Here is a 21,297-nt window from a genome sequence, read left to right as displayed (position 1 = left end):
GGAAAGGACAGTGACCCATGCCGTGTCTACTGGCACCTCCCTCCCACCTCCCCAAACACACACAGGCCCCATTTTCCTCCAAAAAGTTGTTTTTTGTCTTTTTTAAATAATGTGAAAATGTCACGCGAAGGTTTGAATCAGAGGCCCCTCCAGGGGCCAGGCTGGGGGTGAGGGGAGACGCAAGATGGGGGCCCAGGTTCCTGAAGCCAGTGGCCCTCATGAGGCCAAGAGTGGGTCAGGAGGGACCTCCGCTGTGCCAGGGGCTCTGGGCCCAAAAGAGTTCAGTTCAGTCCCAAGAAGTGTGGCTATCCAGCGATGAGGCTTCCTGCCTCATGTGGCTCCGAGGGGGTCAGGGGGGTCAGGGGATCCATCTGGGGGGCTGGGTGGAGGGCCTGGGCCTCCTGTTTGGCACATGGTGGAGGAGGGGGAGGGTGCAGCCTCAGGCGCCTCCCCAGAGGCTGTGTCAGTGTCGGGGGCAATGGCTCCATCGTCCACACAAGATTCTGCTCGCAAACCCTCTTCTTGGGGTGCAAAGGGGCTGGGTCTTTGGGGAGTCAGTTCTCCACGGGGCCTGGGGATAAAGAGAGTAGAGAAAGGGTGGGAATCAGGAGAGATGGAGTCAGGGGAGACAGGCTTCTGGCTTCCAACTCATTCAAGGTGAAGGCCCAGGAGCGGCACCATGCCCACCCCATCCTCTGACCTCATCCATTCCTCTGCTCCAGTCACACTGGCCTCAAATGTTCCAGGTACCATTCTACCCCAGGGTCTAAAATGCTCTTCCCAGGTAGTTCAGGCCCCCTTTCGAGGCCTTTCACAACCATTCTGAATCATCTTATCACCCCTGGACATCCTGGGCTATCATTTGCTTCCTCGATTTTTCCTCAGGTATTCCACTATTGAGTATTAATGTATCTCATCCCAGTTATTGTGGAAGAACCTCGTGTCTGCCTGTGCCTCCACTGCATGGGAGTATGGGACCAGTCTGTCACGCAGTACCTTCACCAACAAGATGGTTTTGCAGGACCATCCTCCAGCCTCCCCAACACGACAGCCTGACTCATTCCTGGATCTCGAACACTAACTAGGGCCAGTGGGGCAAGGGGTCATCCCCTCCTTCACACTTTTGTGCTGACACCTGGGGGCCTGGCCAAGGTGAGGCACCAGAGCCCATTTCCTCCTTGAGTGGAAAGCATGGTTCCCCCTCCTTTTCAAAGTACTTGGGACGAGTTCCTCACTCAGGACCTGGTGTAAAGATGGAGTGCACAGGAGTGCCCGGGGCACCTGCAGTGGTCCGGGGAGACAGACATGCTTAGCAGCTTCTCCACCCATGCCTGACGGGAGTATCTGTGATAGCAGGCAAGGATTTGGGGCTTCATACCACTGGGTCCTCCATCTCCACTCGTGGTGACTAAGAGTGAGGTCATCCTGCCAGCCTGGGCCCTGACTCACTATCTGACTAGTGTCCCCACACCCTGGACCCCACCCTGCCCTGTGTTCCTGGGGGTCTTGAGATGGAGGTGTCAGGAAGTAATATTTGGGGTGACTTGGGGGGATGCAGCCCCAATCCTGTCTTTCCCTTGACTCTGCCCTGCCCCCTCCTCTCTCCCTGTGCCTGGCGTGCTCACTAGCCTCTCCTCCCTAGACTCTTTCCCATCCTCTCCCCAGTCACCTAGCCTCTATTTTCTTCCATCCTCACGCCACAGCCCCTCCCTTGCCTTGTGGTTCGCTAGCATCCTCTGGGCAAAGTTCCTCCAAGTCCTTTATTTATTTATTTATTTATTTATTTATTTATTTATTTATTATTACTATTATTGTTATATATTTTGGTTTTTTTGAGACAGGGTTTCTCTGTGTAGCCCTGACTGTCCTGGAACTTGCTCTGTAGACCAGGGTGGCCTCGAACTCAGAGATCCATCTGCCTCTGCCTCCCAAGGGCTGGGATTAAAGGCATGCACCACACCAGGCCCCCCAAGTCACTTATAATCTGTCCCATCCCGAGACTGGTGAGATGGCTCAGTGGTTAAGAGCACTGGCTGCTCTTCCAGAGTACCCGGGTTCAATTCCCAGCACCCACATGGCAGCTCACAGCTGTCTGTAATTTCAATTCTGGAGTAGTACCCTATACCGATACAGACATACATGTAAGCAAAACACCAGTGCATATAAAAATAAATAAATCATTAAAAAAATAATCTGTCCCATCCCTTCACCTCACTTTGACTCCGCACCATCAGGAGCTCCAGGCACCCTGGCCTGTCTAAGCTCTTCACAGCTCTGGGTCAGTAACACCATCCATCACACAATCTCCAGTCTGCACGCCCACCAGGGAGATTAAGCCATTTATACCCTCATAATACTCGGGAGCATGATCCACTATCATGCCCATTCTATGGGGGCAGAGAGGGCACTGACTGGCCCACATTACACCCCTAAAAGTCAGGGCCAATGCTGGGCGTTCAACATGATGGCCAGTAGGGGGAGAACGTAGTGCCTCCAAGAGCACAAGGACGCAGCAGATGCTAACCACGAGAGGGCAGCACTCGGGGCCAGCCTGGAGAGAAAGTCCGGCTCTACACTCTTCTAAGTGCCTCAGTTCTCCTTTCCGTAAAATGATGGGACTAGAATCCGCTCTAAGGCTCGCAGTGGGGATTGAGCGGGTTGCAATGTGACTCCTGTCTCTGGGCTCTGCCATATCCTCTGCGGGCTTTAAGTGCCCTTGGAGAGGAGATGGAGATCCAGCAAGGTGTCTGAACCCAGAAATGGAAGAGATGGGCAAGCAGGAGAGTGCGCACGTGGGGATCCTTGAGTAAGAAGAAACTGAAGCTAAGAGACTGATGTAACTGTCCAAGGCTGTGAATGGGACCAACTGGTCTGAGATGAGAGGTGTCAGGGTGACTGGGTGGTGGGACGGAAAAGAGAGAGGCAGGAAAATTAATGAGATAGGCAAGGTAAGGGAGGGGAGGTTGGGGAGGGGTGGGGCAGGGTCCAGCTGGAAGCACTGTACCTGCGGGCCGGGCGTCGGGAGCCCGGGCGGGAGGCCCCGGGGTCTCCAGCGCAGGTGAGACGGAGAAGCGGGAGAAGCACAGGGGGGGCCCGGGCGGGGGGAGGAGGGGGAAATCCTCCGCCCACTCGAAACTGCCGCCTAAGGAGAGAGTGGACCAGCCTTAGAGACACACCAGTCTCGAAGACCAGCACAAGGCTGACTTTAGCCCCACCCTCCAGCAAGGCCCAGCCCCTCCCACTTCAGATACCCCACCTCTCCCCCTACCCCTCCTGCCCACCTCTACAAGGCCCTGCCTTCCTGAGCTCCTCCCAGGACCCTCCCTCTCCGGCCTCGCAGGCTGGACAGACTCCCGGCTCTATCCTTTTCTGCCTGGTCCCTTCCTAGCCCCGCCCCCTTTACAAGACACGCCCATTGCATAACAAGGCCTCTCCCTCCCTTCCCAAGCCCCGCCCTTCCGCGGCCCGAGCCGTGGGCTCCGCCCCTCACCAAAGCCGCTGTCGTTGCTGGGAAACCCATCTCCTGGGGTGGTGGGGTGGGGAGGCGTCGGGGGCGCTGGGGGCGTTGATGGGTCCGTGTCCCCCTCGGGGGTGCCCTGTACGCTCAACTCGTTGGTTGGAGTCTCCTGTGAAAGCAAGGGAAGGAAAGGATAGGGAACGAATTGTCTCATCCCAACCACCGCATCTCCAAGGAGCAATAAAATCCAAAGATATTGCTGGGGCTTTTGGCACCCCAGCCTGTAATTACTGACATCGTATTGTGTGGCGAAGTGGGTGTAACCTTCATCTGCCTTCGAAGCTTCTGACCGGCCTTACTCTCACCCTGGTCTACGTTCCTTACCTGACTGTGAAGCCTCACCCAGCTCAGGAATTCCCTCCTGCTTCTAAATTCAGCCCGCTGCACTCAGAGTCCTTAACCCAAGACGCTGCTCTAAACCCCATGCCACCAACTCCAAGATCTGGGTTGCAGAGATCCAAACCTGTGTCTCAGAACTAACAACCTGCCCCTGTGACCCTCTCCATCTCTAACCCCAACTGAGCACACTAAGACAATGACCCCAGCCCCCACTCAAACTCTCAAAATCCCACTTTGAGCCAGGCAAGGTGGTGCTTGCCTTTAGTCCCAGCATTCGGGAGACGGAGGCAGGTGGATCCCTGAGTTCTAGGCCAGCCTGGTCTACCCAGTGAGTTCTCAGACACCCAAGGCTTCAGAGAAACCCTGTCTCAAAAATTAAATTAAATTAAAGTTCCACTTTGGCATCCCAGGTCCCTGAACCCAGTGCCTGACCCTGTTCTCAACTGCCTCACAACCTGGCCTCAGACAGTCTCAGTCTGTAAGACCTCCTGTTTTCTTTTCAACAGCATCAAGATGTCAGGTCCAGGTTACTTTGTTTTTTAGTATGTTTGTTCATTTGTTTGTTTGAGAAAGAGTTGTTTTTTGTTTTTTTTTTTGGTTTTGTTTTTTTTTTTTTTTTTTTTTTTTTTTGGTTTTTCGAGATAGGGTTTCTCTGTGTAGTTTTGGAGCCTTTCCTGGAACTCACTCTGTAGCCCAGGCTGGCCTCGAACTCACAGAGATCCGCCTGCCTCTGCCTCCGAGTGCTGGGATTAAAGGCGTGTGCCACCACCGCCCGGCCGAGACAGAGTTTTTTTTTTTTTTTTTTTTTGGTTTTTCGAGACAGGGTTTCTCTGTGTAGCTTTGCGCCTTTCCTGGAACTCACTTGGTAGCCCAGGCTGGCCTCGAACTCACAGAGATCCGCCTGGCTCTGCCTCCCGAGTGCTGGGATTAAAGGCGTGCGCCACCACCGCCCGGCCAGAGTTTTGATATGTAGCCCTGGCTGCAACTCTCTATGCAGATCAGGCTGGCCTTTAACTAGAGATTGTCCCCAGGGGGCGTGTGGTGGGGTGGGGGTGGGGGGATGGCGCATGCATTCTGGAGGCTGAGGCAGGAAGATCTCTGTGAGTTCGAGGCCAGCCTGGTTTACAAGGCTAGTTCCAAGACAGCCAAGGCCACACACACACACACACACACACACACACACACACACACACACACACACAACCCTGTTTCAAAAACAAACAAAAAACCTAGAGATTGTCTTGCCTCTGCCTTCTGAAAGCAGGGACTACAAACCTGGGTGACCAAACCAAGCCCGCTCCATCTTCCACGTGATAAGATCCGCTCCATTTAAAGCCCAGTCCCAAGGGGCTGGAGAAGCTTTTCTAAATGACCCACATTGGACACCTGCCTCCGGGCTCCACCCACTGACTGGGCCACCCAGGGCACTCTAAGCTTATAACCTTTGGAGGCACCTGCACTCATGAATATACACAGACATACACTATTAAAAATTAAATTAGAGTCAACTCCACAGACATTCAAGCTGTTATCGACAAACCAGGCCTCAAAGCACTAGGCTCCGCCCTCAGTGGATCCGGGCCCCGCCCCCATTCTCTTCAGTCTTTAATAATCTCTATTTGTTTCCCCAGCCTCTCTAGGCTGCTTCCTGACAGCCTTCTAGACCCACCAACACTCCTCAGGTCACTCCTAGATCGCAAACCCCTACCCCATTCCTGGTCCTACCCCTGCTAGGCTCGGCCCAGGCCCCCAGGCCCCGCCCACTTGCTTCCACCTCCCCCCGGGGCTCCACCCACTAACTGGCATCCCTGGACACTGGAAAGGGAAAGGTGCATCTCCCTCTATCCCCGGCCCATTCACCAGACCACCAGGGGGTCCACCTCCCTCCCGTCCTGCTGCGGTACCCTCAGGCCCCGCTCACCTGGTCGAAGAGGTAGACGGTCACGTCCCCGTGGAAGGAGACCATCTTGCGCTTCCTCTCCAGCTCGCTGTCCTCGGGTTCGTCGGCCGCGCGTGGAGACTTGAGCAGCCCCCGCAGCGGGCGGGCCGTGTCCGCGTCGGCGTAGCTCACCACGACGGGCACTGGGGCTTCCCGCGTCCTCCCGGGGCCCCGAGAGCCCGCTGCCTCCTCGTCCTCGTCCTCCTCGTCCTCGTCCTCCCCGTCCTCCTCCGCTGGCCCCGGCGCCCCCGCCCCGCCGGCCTCCCCGCCAGCCGCCCCTGCGTCCGCGCCCTCCCAAGGTGGCCGCCGCGGGCCCGGGCCCGGGAACGGGGTGAGCGTGAGCGGGGGGAGCGCCAGCGAGAGCCGGGAGAGTTTGGCTGCAAGGGGAGAGACAGGTGAGCTGTGTGCTGGGGGCGGGGGGGGGGCTTGGAGGGTCTCTCTGTGTGCAGAGTAAGACACCCCCCCCACACCACTGCAGTGCATGATCTCAGCACCCAGAGCAACAGGTTTCTCCCACAGCACCTGGGCCCCCTTGATCTCTGCAGTCTGTCCCCACCTCAGTCAGGACTCCCTATTCTTGCCCCCTCTCAACATTTGTATATGACATTACCACTGCCCGGGACTGAGTCCTGCCCGTTCTTCAGCTCTGGGGGCCCCCAGACCTGAGTCACCTCTAGGAGCCAGATACACCTGCTCTGGCCACACCCTCCTGCCTAGCGCAGCAGTGCAGCCTTGCTTAGTGTACCTGGCCTCAGAACAGCTCACTCGACTTTTGGTCTGTGCACAGAGAAATGCTCACAGTCCCTGGGGTTAATGAACCAATGTCCCCTGCAGAAGGGAAGTTCTTCCCTGCCTGGCTTGGTTGCCACCTCCCAGCACTTTCTCTGCCACAAAGGTCCCCAAGACCACTTTCCACCCGGTTGGTCCTATGTCACTCTTTCATTGTGTCCCTTGACAAGCACATCCACCTCTCTGGGCTACTGTTCCTCCATCAGTGCATAAGAAAAGCATCTGCAGGCACTGTGGAGGGTGTAGGCACTAAGGACAGTATAGGTGAGGCTGCCTCCCACATTCCTGTTTCACTGACCTGTGCCAAGCTAGTGCCCACCTCCGCCCACCTCCACCCTTCCCCTGCCATCCACTCAACTCCTAACCCCCTCTCCTTCACTTTTGCTCAGAAAGTACCCTCTCAGGATAGCGGGATGAGCATTGTGTTACAGCCACAGTACTGTCAAGAGTGGTGGGTATGAACAATAAGGTTGGAGTGACAGCCTTTAGCAGTCATAAAGGCTTCCCAGGGAAGGGGACGTTTGTGTGGGATTTTAAGGATGAATAGGAGTTCCCTGGGTGGAAAACAGTAAGCCATTCTTAGCCTCTTTTTACTCAGCAGCTCTAAGCCAACCCAGACCCTCTGAGACATTTTAGTTCACCCAATAGTGTCATGTGACCCTGATGTCTTTCTAGACACATGGGTGGGGTGCCAGTGCAGAACCGGAATAGGGCAGTATACTCCATATTGTTTCAGGAACTTGGGTGGGTTCCATCTCTCTTGAGGTGCCACTATGTACCTCATCTTTCTGCTCCTAGACTCTCAGTGGCTCCCGAACACTTGCCCACCAGGGTGGGCCAGGGAAGGCCTGAGGCCCCTGGAGTCCAGCCACGGGCAACCCATGGCCTGACATATTAGAGAGACCCCTTAGTTTATATATATATTTACAAGCACACCACCACACCTGGTTTGTGTGGCTTCCTTTAAATTTTTAAATTAAAAAATTTTAAATCTTGTGTGTGTCTGTCTGTGTGTGTGTATTTATGTATGTGTGCAGACACACATGTACAACGACATGTGTGTGGTGGGTCAGGGAACAGCTTGGGGGACTCAGTTCTCTCCTTCAACCACAGTCCTACGGATCAAACTCCAGGCATCAGGTGTGTGTGTGTGTGTGTGTGTGTGTGTGTGTGTGTGTGTGTGTGTACGTGTGTGTGTGTGTGTGTGTAGGACAGAGGACAACCTCAGGCATCCTCCTCAGTACATCCACATCCTTTTTGAGAAAGGGTCACTCACTGGCCTTGAGCTCACCAATTAAGCCAGAGTGTCTGAGCAGTGAGCTCTAGCGATCCTCCTGTCTCCACTTCCCCAGAACTTTTTTTTACTTAAATATATATATATATAATTACAAGCACACCACCACACCTGGTTTGTGTGGCTTTTGAGGATCTGTTCCTCACATTTGCAAGGCAAATGTTTTATCAACTGAGCCATCCTCCCAACCCTTCTGCTTTGTCTGAGACAGGATCTCACTATGCATCTCTGGCTGCCTGGAATTTGCTGTGTAGCTCAGGCTGGCCTCAATTCACAGCTACCTTTCCCCTTCCCTCTCCCAAGCGCTGGTATTACAGACATGTGGCATCACTCTTGGTTACTCCCAGCTTATCGGAGCCCTCACACGGCCCTGACTTGCCGCACCAGATCTCTGAGCTGGCTACTACCGTTCGAACATCCAGAACACTGATCTAGCCAGAGAAAGTGGCACATCCGGCACCACCTGTGGCCTTCTTGGGAGTGGCTACTCCTAGACATGGCACTTCCCCACCTCTTCTCCCCAGCTCTGGCTTGTTTCTGGCTATCTCCTGGTTCCAGACTTGGAGACCCCATCGACACAAGCTTAAATAACAAAGACAGGTCTCCACTATATCAGAGAGCTCAGTGGTGAGAATTTGTCCATAGCTCAGGCCTGCCCCTCACAGCGACCTTGACAGGCCCTTCATAGGACCTTTCCTATCATCCATTCTTGGCAGTGAAGACCTCTTCTTAGGAATACAAACGGGACGCAGCCAAGGCTAGGCCCAAGATACAATGACTCCTGTGTGGTTGGCGTCCACAGTGCCAGGACCTATTCCGTTTTCCCTCCCCACCTCCTCTACCCCAGCACCTGGCCACCTCCTCACCTTTGATCTGCTCGCTGTTCCCCTGAGGGGGTCCCAAGTCCAAGAACAAGCGTGGCATCTCGGGGCCCTTCCTCTCCGGCTTGGGGGGGTCCTCGTCTACGCTGGGGACCGTGTCTCCTCCGAGCCTGCTGTCTGGGACCCCTGGCTCTTCCTCGGGGGCCACCTCCGGCCTGGATTTCGGGGGCACTGGCTCCGGCCTCCTCTGCTGGACCCCCAGTGGCTGTGGCGGAGGCGGCAGTGGTCTCGAGCTGTCTACCCATCCGGCCTTTGCGTCCACGCCGCTTGCGGGGCCGGCGGCGGGGGCCATCCCCACGCCCCCCTGGGCTTGGCCCCCACTCCCGAGGTCCAGCTTCCCAGCCCCGGGGACTCTCAGTGCCCCCCCAGTCTCGTGGACTCTCCACTCGGTCCCGGGTTCCGGGTTCCCGTTCTTGGGGACTGGGCCAAGCTGGCCAGGGGCCGTCTCCAAGCCGTTCTGGGGCAAGACTGCCTCGCAAGGCGCAGGGGCTTGATCCAGCAGGGTCTCGGGAGCTAGACCCCCAGTCTCGGGCATCTTCTCCCAGGGGCCTGGGGCTCTCCGAGGTCCAGTCTCTGGCGGCCTCTCCATGTTCCTGGGCTGCCTCAGGACCCCATTCTCTGCCACCTTCTCCTCGCTCTTTGGGGACATCAGAACCCCATTCGCCAGCACCTTCTCCTCGGCCTCTGGGGACATCGGCTCCCCATTCACCAGGGCTCTCTCTCCTCTCTCGGGAGATTCCAGGCCATTCTCCGCCACCTTCTCCTTCACGTCCGGGGCTCCCGGCTTGCCGTTCTCTAAGACTGTCACCCCGTTCACTGGGAGGCTCCAGCTGGGGACTTTCTTCCTGCTGCCCAGGGATGTCAGGTCCCTGTTCGGGCCCAGGCCCTTCTCTCTGTTCGCGGGGCTTCTCCCCGCCTTCCTGGGTCCTGTCTCCCCGGGTGTCGACCCCTTGTCCCCTAGGAGGTTCTTTGTCACATCCTCCCGCAAGGACATCAGCAGCTGCTCGGTGCTCACTTGAACTACAAAGGTTGGCTTCTCCTGGGACTCTGGGAGTGGGAGGGGACCCGGGTCTGGGGGTGGCCGGGGCGCTCCTGGGTCGGGTGGCTCGGGGGGAGCCCGCGGCCGAGGGACCCCTTCCTCCTCGGCCGCCCCCCCACCTGGGAAGGCTCCCTCGGGGGAAAAAGGGGTCTCGGTCTCGTAGCCGCTGTCCCCCGGCTTGGGGCCCGGAGACGACAGGCCGGAGCCTGGACTGGCCAGGGCCGACGGGGGGTCGGGGGACGCGGCCGGTTCCGCGGGGGCCCGGGGAGGTGGCGGCGGAGGGGGGGGAGCGGGAGGCGGCCCCCGCCCGGGGTACTGGGGCGCTGCGGCCCCCATAAGGGGGTCCAAAAACTCGGAAGGGGCTGAGGTGGGGGGGACCAGGGGCAGGTCGGCCAGGGAGCCCCGCTCTGCACGCAGAGAAGAGTCGTCCTCTGGGGGGTGGGGACAACCAAGGGCAGGGTGCCCCCCCCAGCCGGCCACGGCGTCCCCCCGCTCCAATGGCAGGCAGGAGCAGGGACCCTCCCGACTGCACAAGGGACAAGGGAGGGGTCCCCGGCGGCTGGGCCCCCCACCAAGGCTGCTGCTGTCCTCGCCTGGGGAGCTCTCTTCTTCCTCCTCCTCCGTCCAGGGTGCGGTACCCTGTTCCCCAAGCACCTCGGCAGGATCTCCTGCCAAGGTCTCTCCAGCGCCCCGGCCCTCGGGGTCCCAGCCACTCAGCAGGAAGCCACCTGATCCGGAGGACTGGGCCTGAAAGGGTCGGGGCGCAGGGAAGAGGGGGGAGGCCCAGGTCTCGGACACCAGCTGGGGGACCTCGGAGGGAGCCTGAGGGGCCTGGGGACCGGGCACGCCTGGGTCCAGCGGGTCCCAGTCGTTGGGGAAGAGGGGCTCTGGTGGAGAACCATGCTCCTCCAGGCGGATGTAGTACTCGCTGCTCACCGAGGGGCTGCGTGCGCTGATGACCGGCAGCACGCTGGGCGTGGACAGCGCCTCGTAGAAGGGGTTGGATGGGTTAGTGTGGGGCGCAGGAGGCGCAGAGGCGGGCTGCCAGGGAGGTGCCCCCCCACCCCGGCCTGCCCCACGCCGGGCCTTCTCCCACAGGCACTCAAGGTTGAGGCCGCGGCTGCTCTCAGTGACCGTGAGAACATCATCTGGGTCAGCCCCGGGGAAGCCATCCAGAAGCGGGAACTGAGAGGACAGGGTCCCCGGGCGCGGCGCACTATGCGAGGGGGGCCAGGGCCAGGGGAAGGGCCCATCTCGGGGAGGGGGTGGCGGCGGAGGGGGCCTGGGGGGCCGTTCAGACAGCAGGTAAGTGAGCTGCAGCTGGAGATCAGAGGCCGAGGGGCGCTGGGCTGGCGGCCGCCAGCAAGACTGCAGAATGTCATACCTGGGAGACAAGGGAGGGGACCGTGAGGAGGGCAGAACTCCAGAGAGAGTGGGAGAGGAACAGAGGCCAACAGAGAGAGAGACAAAGTCCGAGACCCGGAGGCAGAGGGAGGCAGAGGCCCAGAGAGAGGGGAGGGGCCGGGGGAGGAGAGGGAGTGAAGTCAGGTACGGACTGGTAGGGTAGGGCAGAGTTCCCACGTGCCACTCCCCTGCTTCAGGCATCAGGTGATGGAGATGGGGTCACGGGCGGCTGGGCTAGGAAGTTTGGGCCTGAGCTTGACCCCGGAATCGGGTGCCTTACCAATAGTCAGCGTAGGGCAGTTTGAGCCTGGGCCGGGCCAGCTTGACGTGCTGCTGGCGGACGACGAAGGCCAGGACCTCCTCGTCAGATAGGTGACGGTAGGGCTGCGCCCCGAACTCGAATAGCTCCCAAAGCGTCACCCCCAGTGACCTGAGTCAGGGGTCAGAGGTCAGAGGTCAGGGGGCCGTGGAGCCCCATCCCCCAGGCGCCACCCGCGGCCTCACCAGACGTTGCTCTCCCGGCTCTGATCCACCAGCACGAAGCTGCCATGCAGTTCGCCCAGCAGCTCCGGTGCTGCCCAGCGCAGCGGGACCCACAGGCGCTCGGGCGTCAGGTAGTAGTCTTCCTGGGGGCGGGCGGGGTCAGCAGGTCAGCAGGTGACACAGACCGGGCCACACGCACAGACACACGCACACGCACTGCCCACCTTGTAGTTGCTGTGCGCCAGTCCGTAGTCTCCGATGCGGACAGTGAGGTCTGAAGTGAGCAGGCAGTTGCGCAGCGCCAGATCGCTGCGGGGTAGGGGTGGGGGAGGCGGCATGAGAAAGCCCGCGGGCGGCCACAGTGCTGCGCCTCTCCTCTCCTCACCCTGCTCTTCTGGCGCACGTTCCCCCCCTCCCGACTCCTTCCTCCTCCTCCTCCTCCACCACCACACCACCTGCCCTGTTCCTCCTCCTCCTCCTCTTCTGGGTCTTTCCTCTCTTGACACCTCATCTTCCTCGGTGGCTCTTCCTGCTCCTGTCCTGGCTCCTCCTCCCCTGAATTCCCGCTTTCCTCCCTTCTCTCCTCACTCTCTCCCTCCTTTATTGACACCTCAGTCTTTCTTCCCTCTCTCTCGGTCTCCTTCCTCCCCTGACTCCTCCCTCTCCTCCTCTCCTCTCCTCTCTCTCTCTTTTTTTTTTTTTCCGTTTGAGACAGAGTCTCACCGTGTAGCCTTGGCTGTCCTGGAACTTGCTATGTAGACAAGGCTGGCCTCACTCCTGCTGGGATCCTCCTACCTCACCCTTCTGAGTGCTGGGATTACAGGCCAGAGCCACCCCACCCGGCTCGCTTGCCAAATCTCCCTCTCCTTGGCTGCTCCTCCCCCTCGTGATCCCCTTCTCTTCCCTCCACCTTCTTCAGAACTTCAGCACCCTGGCACTCTTCCTCAGCTCCTCCCTGGGTCCCCTGCTGTGGATCCAGCTCGCTCACCTGTGCACGTAGTTGTGGGAATGCAGATGCGCCAGTCCCCGGGCAATCTCCAGGCCCATCCTCTGCAGTGTCCGAAGGTCACGAGGGGGCAGTTCGGGGGACATGCCCTCAGGTGGCCGCTGGGCCCGGAGGTATCGCTTCAGGTCCCCCTGCGGGGGGGGGGGAAACAAGGGCAGTTTAGCACAATCTGAAGAGAGCACAAAGTAGCCTCTGCCCCTCCTTGGGCAGCCCCTCCAAGTCACTTTCCCCTGCTGCCTCAGTTTAGTTGGTCAGATGCTTGCCACACATGCATGATACCTTGGATTCAATCCCTGGCTAGTGCAGACACACAGGCGGCCATAGGAATCTGAGACCCCCGAGTCCCAGGGCAAAGCTGGCTTCCAGCTCCGGCAGGCCCTCCCTTTCCCCAGCCCCTCACCAGCTGGCAGAACTCCATAATCAACAGGAAAGGCAAGGTCTCCACGCAGACGCCCAGGCACTGGAGGACGTTGGGGTGCTGCAGGTTCCTTTAAGGGACAGAGAGAGAGCAGCCTGTGTCCATCCCACCGAGCCGAGCCTCGCCTCACCTCGCCAAGCCCTGTCCCAGTCCTTAGACCTAACCTGGGTGCTCATGTCCCCTGCAGGTTGTCTCGTTGAACTCTCCATGGCTCCCCAGCAGTCCCATGAGACCCAAACTGCCTGGTGTTCCAGCCACTCTCTGGCCAGGCTCTACCCCACCACCAGCTCTAGGCCTTTGCACTTACAGCCCACCTCTATGGGGGACACTCTCTGCTCAGTATTTCTTTCTTTTTTACTCTGGGTCTCCCTATATAGCCCTGGCTGTCCTGAAACTTACTATGTAGACCAGGCTGGCCCCAAACTCACAGAAATTCATCTGTCTCTGCCTCCTAAGTGCTGGGACCAAAGGTGTGAGCCACCAGGCCTCAACTTCACTCTTTTTTTCTTTTTCCGTATTTTTATTTTTTTAGAATTATGTGTGTGTGTGTGTGTGTGTGTGTGTGTGTGTGTGTGGGTATGGGCATGTGAGTGCAGGTGCCCACGAAGGCCAGGAGAGGGCATCAGACCTCTGGGACTGGAGTTACAGGCACTCATGAGCCATTAGACTTAGGTGCTGGGAACTAAACTCGGGTCCTCTGACAGACAGAGCAGCACACATTCCTAACCACCAAGCGTCTCTGCAGCCCATTCTTGTCTCTGCCACCTATTGGGCCCCAGCTTCAACAGTCTCCCAAGTGGCTTCACTGCCTCTTCATTCACCCTTGCACTGGGTCTGAATCCCTCTCAAGTCTCCCAGGGAAGTCCCTCTGCCTCCTCTGATTACTTCCTCTGACTCCCAAGAAAGTCATGTGGACAGCGTACTGTGAAGGAGCTGGCCGCGGTGAGGGGCGGGTCCTGCCAGTCTGTGATCTGAGATAGGGTTTCACTCAGCAGCCCAAGCTGCCTGGGAGGGCACAATCCTCCTGCCTCAGCCTTCAGAGTGCTGGGATATATGGTAGGTGTACACCACCAGGCCTACCGTTATTGCTGCTTTTATTCCAACACTAGACATATGCTTGACTTGATTTCCGGCCTCCATCCCAGCTGTGTCTGGAGGGCTGCTGGCTGCTGCCCAGCCCTAGCACTCTCCCTTCTCTCTTGCCTTAGCCAGCTTCCCAGAGTGTTCTGCAAGGCGGCTGGCTCTACAGAACCAGGCCTCCTCAGGCTTTGAAAGTCATTATCGCAAAGCCTTCACGTCCTGATACCTCAAGTGGGGTCAGTGCAGGTGAGTTCCTTCTCTAACAAGGCCAGACAGATGGCAAGGGCTACTTGGGCGCTAGGGGCTGGGCTAGTATCTGTGTTACAGCCACAGCTTGGCTGGGTCCTCAGCCCCTCCCCTCCTAGGAGACTGCTAACATCCCACTTGGTTGAAAGCATGTGGAAAGTGACTGCCAATGTGCCGGAACCTGAGAAATGGCAGGAGGTAAGGACCAAGGACAATGGAGAGAGAGAAAGCCTGAGCGTCACCACAACTCTGTGGGGCAGAGTAAAGACCAGGGTGATCCAGAAGGGAACAGAGGCTCAAGAGGTGAGGGAACGTGCCTAGGGTCAAACAGCTTGGATTTGCTCATATAGGTAGGGTCCTACAGTTCAGCTCTAGGTCTGGATCAGCAAACATCTCCTGGGGGCTTACAGAACTCACACTTGTGCTCAGAGACAGAGAGGACCCTGAGCCGTCTGCCCCACAGATACTTCTGACATGGGTCAGCTGTGGTGCACCCGAAATGTGGCAAGTGTCACTCAGAAAGTGAGTATTTAAATTATTTATTTGTAGCCCAGGCTGGCCTCAAATTCCTAAAGATCCTCCTGCCTCAGCGTCCTAAGTGTTCTGATTGCAGGGGTGAACCATATCTGGCTGAATGAGTTTTGAACTCATTTCATTTTATTTAGCTTCAATTTAAAGAGCCTCAATCTAGAGAAAGACAGACAATATACAAGTATCAAGGCAAAAGAACAACACACAGTTTTTGAGACAGGGTCCCCTTCTGTAGCTCAGGTTGGCCTCAAGCTTACGTAAAATCCTCCTGCCTCAGCATTCTGAGTACAATTGCAGGTAAAGCTCATCATGCCTGTGCAAGGCCCTCCTTCCCTGGGGCCTGGGGCTGAGACTAAAACAGGAACACGAAGCCCCAGGTCAGCGCCAGGGATGGGCAGGTAAGAAGTGGTATTCTCCAGAGGGAAGAGCAGTAACAAAGGCCTTGGGCAGACGAGCAGCTGCAGTGGGGGGGGGGGGGGGGGGGGGGGGGGGGGGGGGTAAGGGGCGAGGAGTTGAGGCCAGAGGCCAGAGATTATAGGAGTAGATTATGCAGGGCCTGTGGGCTCGAGGGAGCTGTAGCCATGCCCTGGGAGCACTGAGGAGGAGCCATGGGAGGACTTGGAGCAAGGATGGGCCAGACTCTAATGAGCCCCCACACACCTTCCTACCTCCAAGCACAATTGTGTGTTAAGAATGGCGTGAAGCCTGAGCAGGGTCCTCACAGATCTTTCTTGCAGTGGGGAAGGGAGGTGGGGCTGACTCTTCAGTGATAGCTCGGGTATGGTCTTAACTATCACCGGATGAAGATCCTGAGGTGCAGCCTGGGAACCCCCTTCCCCATGCTGTCTCTAGCTCTCTCTAGGGAAGACCCAAGATTCCAGGAGGGAAATCCTAGCACCAGAGCCATACAGTCAGGAAGAAATCTGAAACTGGAAGCCAGGTTTGGAACCACACTGGGTTCCATCCACTTCCAAGCATCTCCTCCTCCACCTGATATTTTGTTTTTAGACGCCCTGTCCATGGACTTACCTATAGGGCTGAGCCTCTGAGATGAACTTGCGCTGTTCCATGGGCCCTGCGCTGGCCCGGAGCTCCTTCACCACCACCTGAGCTGGCGTGTAGTCGGAGAAAACCTCCCCCAGGATCACCTGATCAAGGAGTGCTTCAGTCAATGCTGACCTGTGTCCAGCCCATCCCCAGACTAGCTCCATACACACCAAACTCCCAACCACCTTCCAGGCCTTCCCTTCATGTCCCACCTCCCTGGTCCCCCACCAGACACGGAGTGAGAGACTCACAGGCCCAGAGTCCGATGCACGCGGGGACGGATGGAAGGATGGACAGACTGACGGACGCGTGGAGAGCCGGGTGGCGAGGCGGAGTGGTCAATGGAGTGAGGAGGGAGGCGCTGACCGACAGATGTGGGGGTAGGTGGGTGGGAGTGGGTGAGAGGTGGAGGGAGGGGGGCAGGCTGAGGGGCGTGGGGGCTGGGGAGGCCAAGAGCAGATGACAAATGCGGGTAGACATAGAACAGGAGCACAGGCCAGAGATGTATGGATACCCCCTCTGCCTCCCACCCAGACCCCTCACCTTCCCAAACCAGCCGCTGCCAATCTCCTGTAGGTAGCTGAGGTGCTGGCGGCTCAGGCCCAGGGGGGTGCTGATGTCTGAGGAGGGGCAGGAGGGGAGGCCCTGAGCTCCTCTCCTGGCCAGGATACCCCACACCACCACAGTGGGTGGGGTCTGAGAGCAGAGTAGACAGCAGTCTCCTTTTATTGGCTGTCTCCAACATTCCGTGGCAGGGTCCAGCCTCCTCATTGGCTGCCCATGAGATCCAGGATCCAATCAGCCCTTCCCTTTGGCAACCCTAGCTCCAAGACTGGTTAGTCAGCTTATAGGCTGGCTTCCCAGGTTGAGATCTAGGCTGATGGCACTGGGGCCATCCTGCAGGATTCTCCAGATCTGTGGTTTTCTGCAAGATGGTGCGTGTGGCCTCCCTATAAGTTACTTCCATGAATCTAGGGTTCTGTCCTCTGCCCTCCCTGAGCCACGAAAGGAAGCCCTTGGTGTTGGGACCACAGGATCCTGGGGTGGAGGGGGCAGTACCTGAGTGTGCAGGCTGCGGGGCAGGCATTGGCAAGGAGACCTCTGCCAGCGGCAGAATATAGACATCAGGCAGCGACTGTGAGGAGGAGGTCTCCTCCGCAGGGGGGGTGTACTCCCCAGAGCAGTCCTCCCCTTCTGGGTTCTCAAACTCCTGGGGTGCGAGAGGCGAAGAATGGGAGCACCGGGAGGGGGGTGCTGAGACGCCAGCGTCCTGCCCTAATTGCCTCCCCACAGTTCACAGACCTGTCCCACAACCCCATTGCCGCTGGTGTGAGGATCCCAAGTTCCCAGGTTTGGGAGTGCTCTGGGACTTCCAGCCCCTTCGCTGGCTGGGGTCTTTCTCCCCAGGTTAGTCCCAGGGCACCTCACCTTGAAACGAACATCACCCCGTTTGCAACACAGACAGGTCAGAAGGAGGAAGATGAAGGCCAGCAGACCGGAGCAGGAAATGAGGACCACAGCGTAGGGCGGAGCCAAAGGGGCTCGGCTCAGAGCAAATCCATCTGTGGGCACAAGGCTGGGCTGGGGTCTGGGCTTTAAGACACTGGCTACCGGACTCCATGCCCCTCCCATCCTGGGCTAGTCTTGGACTACAACTCCCATGATGCCCCGCATCCAGGGGCCCCTTGGCAGAGAGGCCGGGTGGCCTAATGTCTTGTGGGAGTTGTAGTTTAAGCCTTTCCCAGGTGGTTGGGGGTGGGGTCCCTCTTTTCGTCCCAAGCTGGGACCCACCCCCCACCTCTCGCCCCAAATGCATCCCCTAACCCGTATTTGGATACATTCCAGTGACGAGCAATAGTGAGGCCCGGAGCTCTGAGAATTTGTAATATGCTGCCGCGGATAGCTTCATGACCCCCTCCCAATTGCGGGTTGCTCCAAGATTTTTACCCGGAGCTGAACCCCCTGCCCACTCCACGTCGGAAAGGTGACTGAGAACTGTTTCTTTTAAAGACACTGGGAACACAGGCCCATTCTCTAGCCACAGCCTTAGCCCTGAGGGAGGGGACTCTGCAAAGCCAGAGCTGTGTCCCCCTTAGAAACAGGGTCTCTCTCCCCCAAAGGCTGCGGCCTTCCATCTCCCCGCGCCCCCGTGTGCACTCGCGTGCACATGAGCTCACATGCACGCTCACATGCACGCACTCGGTCCGCAGCCCACTCCCCACCCGCCTTGGCTGGTCTCCCTGACCCTGCAGACCCGCTCGTCCCCAGGGACTGCGCACAGGTGCCAGGCTGGCCCGGTGGGGGTTGGGCGCGGGCCGCGGACGGCTGGACATACTCACCCGGGTGCGCTGGGGACGCCAGGCAGCCGGAGGCGGAGACGGCCGCCAGGAGGATGAGTGCGCCGGGAGCAGGCATCTTGTCCAGGATGGAAGGGAGGTGGAGGTATCGGCGGCTGGGGAGGAGGGGGGGCGGGCCCTCAGCCCCCAGCCATGGGGACCCGCTCAACCCTGGCCTCCCCCAGCCCAGGAGAGGGGCGGGAAACGCAGGACAGGGGGAGGGAGGGGCTGCTTACTGGCTCAGGTACCCCCCTCCCCCTCCTCGAAAGGACAGACGGATGAAGGGATGGAGAGGCTGACGGAGGAGAGGAGCTAGGGAGCCCGGGTTGCTGGGGTAGGGGGGAGGGGAAGATGGGGGGGAGAGCGAGGGCCCCGCCCCCGAGGACAATCGGGATTGGGGGAGCAGAGAGCCTGTCAGAGGAAGGGTGGGAGGAGGGAGGAGGGAGCGTTGTCATGGCAACTGGTCCCCGGTTGCATTGGCTGCCAGGCGGGAGGGGAGAATAGGAAGGGGGAGGAGGGACGAGACGGAGACCAACAGACCCTTGGCGGGGGGTGGGGGGGGCAGAGTCCACAGTGCGTGGCCCTGACACCACTGTGACACACTACTGGTGCCCACACGTGTGCTACATGCTAAGATGCAGATATCAAACCCACGCAGCCCACACACAGCTGACACATGTCACAGGAACCTTCACAAGCGCATCACATACAAAGGTGGACAGCCATCAGCAGACGGAGACACGGACACGTCACACACAAAGACATAGGGACAGACTACACTGAGAATGCATAGGCAGTCCAGCCTCTGGTTGGTACAGATTCACCCAGCCACACAGGAATGTCCCAGCATCACACACACACACACACACACACACACACACACACACACACACACACACACACACCACAGAGCTCCAAACACAGGAGGTATCACAAAGATCCACACAGACCCTTTGGGACGTGAGGAGGCATGCTGTCATAAACTGACATTCTGCATAGACAACAAAGAGCACATAGACATCCCTAGCTCATACACCCAAAGACACATGCATGCACAGACACAGGCTGGTCAGTCACATACATGAACATACAGAAACAACACATGCATGTATGCAGGCACTGGGTATGCACATTGCTCACCCCCAGAGACAAACGCACATCACATACGCATACGCACACGAGAACATACAGTTCATACATGCAAAGCCACGCAGCTTATGCAAAAACACAAGCACAGGACGGGGCACAAACATGCCCTGTGCAAAAAGTACAGTCACGAGTATTACACACAAAGGCACACCACCTACCTAAACACACAGCACGAACGGACACACTCTTTAGACGTGGTTACAAGGACTTGTTACCCCACTGTAGCCTCACGTCACATACACCAACACACAAAAGATGCATAAGCGTAGTTTATTTCATGTATTTATTATTAGCAGGATTTATTCTGCGCCAGACGTTTCCGAGGTTTGGAGTATTACCTTTCGATCCTCACAACAGCCCCCAAGACAGGTGCTTTTTCATGCCCAATGTACAGGTAAGGAAACCGAGGCACAGAGAGGGCCAGTCACCTGCCCCATGTACACAACAGGGCATTGACAGAGCTAAGGATGGGAACCAGGGACACCGACACATCAGACAAGACACACACACACACATCACGTGCCAGGCTGCAGTCTCGGGGTCCCACCCCACCCGGCGGCACACAGAGCTGCAGACACACCCAGAAGCGCAGACTGCCGCCCTCGGCGAGGATGTCTCCATGGTCCAGGAATACCTGCGACTCGTCCCCTCAGTGAGGCTGGACGGGAGCTGCGCGCGCAGCACTGCTCCCTGGGGGCACTGGGAGGAGGGGAGGTCTCACAGGGGCTCACTGGAGAAACTGAGGCAGGATCGTTGTGGGTGGAGGAGCAGCAAGGTACAGGGAATGGGATTGGGGTGAACGCGGAGTGAGCACGCAAAGCTGCCCCCTGGCTGGAGAGCCAGGACCTGAAGGAAGAGAGGCTTATGGGGAGTTGTTGGCCTGCGCAGAGTCTTCTGGGAAATGCAGTCCAGCTGGGAGACTCAGGTTGCGCCACCTGCGGGGATGAGAATGAGGGTGGCAGGCTGGGGGCATCTGCCACCAGTGATGAGGTCGGGAGGTCGCTGTTTGTTCTTCAGTTCACTAAGAACTAAGTTTATTACAGCACCGTCAGTGTGATTAGTTCAGCTGTGAGCCAGAAGTCAGGACTGCGGGAAGGGGCCGGCTGTGCCGCCTAGCTCTTCAATCCACCCAAGTTTTGTGTGGATTTGCTTTTTTTTGAGACAGGGTCTCACTGTGTACCCAAGCTCTCCTGGAACTCACTCTGTAACTCAGGACGGCCATGAACTTGCACAGTCCTCTGGCCTCAGTCTCCTTAGTGCTGGGATTACAGGTGTGGTCCAAGTAACATTTTTTGTAAAAATTATTATTTAATAATATGTCATTAATATAACAATTTATTATTACCGGAATGAAGTAAGGTAGAGCCAGAAGAGTGCACTTACTTCAGAGAACATGCCAAGGGTATTCTTGAGGATAGGTTTGGTATCCAAACCCTAGGGCCAGGAAGCTTTCTGTCTCAATACCGCCGGTGCCTGCCGTGAGCGTCAGAACTGTTGAAACAGTGCCCTGACTTGAAAGCGTTTGGGTATGTTGAGGCCACACCTGTGCACCGTTCAACTGTGTGTTTAGGACATATTTTGTTCCTACCTTTATGATAAAATTTCGTTAGAGGGATGTGGTCAGTGTGTGTACGTTTTTGTGGCTTCCCTGTGCAGGCAAGTGTGGAGCCCAGAGACTGACCTCAGGTTTCCTCCTCCCTCGCTCCTCACCTTCTTTTTTGAAACCAGAATTCATTGTTTCCGATGGGCTGATAAGCAAGCCCCCAGGCTTTGCTTGCCGCGTCGGCGGCGCTCTGTGC

General features: G+C 57.8%; 1 protein-coding gene across 5 annotated transcripts; it reads right to left on the bottom strand.

Annotated features, from left to right (window-relative positions):
• Positions 1 to 426: 426 nt before the first annotated feature.
• Lmtk3 (lemur tyrosine kinase 3) lies at positions 427 to 20,277 on the bottom strand. Of its 5 annotated transcripts, none has more exons than XM_052714446.1 (16): positions 20,133 to 20,277; positions 18,353 to 18,465; positions 17,442 to 17,575; positions 17,073 to 17,223; positions 16,557 to 16,633; positions 15,996 to 16,114; positions 13,092 to 13,179; positions 12,674 to 12,822; positions 11,910 to 11,994; positions 11,707 to 11,828; positions 11,483 to 11,632; positions 8,745 to 11,182; positions 5,778 to 6,172; positions 3,491 to 3,626; positions 3,005 to 3,142; positions 427 to 571 (listed from the first exon to the last, which is right to left on the bottom strand). In XM_052714446.1, exons 2-16 carry the CDS (start codon positions 18,426 to 18,428, stop codon positions 555 to 557), a joined length of 4,275 nt encoding a protein of 1,424 aa, XP_052570406.1. In that variant the 5' UTR covers positions 18,429 to 18,465; positions 20,133 to 20,277; the 3' UTR covers positions 427 to 554. The 5 variants fall into 5 exon arrangements, with proteins under 5 accessions (XP_052570406.1, XP_052570404.1, XP_052570407.1 ...); XM_052714444.1 differs by having other exon boundaries at positions 20,079 to 20,270; XM_052714447.1 differs by lacking the exon at positions 20,133 to 20,277 and adding an exon at positions 19,837 to 20,031.
• Between the last annotated feature and the right edge of the window lie 1,020 nt (positions 20,278 to 21,297).

This window comes from Peromyscus californicus, unplaced genomic scaffold (assembly GCF_007827085.1).
Source record: "Peromyscus californicus insignis strain IS unplaced genomic scaffold, ASM782708v3 Scaffold_4__1_contigs__length_199733344, whole genome shotgun sequence".
In the NCBI taxonomy this organism is placed as follows: Eukaryota; Metazoa; Chordata; class Mammalia; order Rodentia; family Cricetidae; genus Peromyscus; species Peromyscus californicus.
Note: the sequence above shows the minus strand (reverse complement) of the source record. Positions and strands in the feature narration are given on the sequence as shown.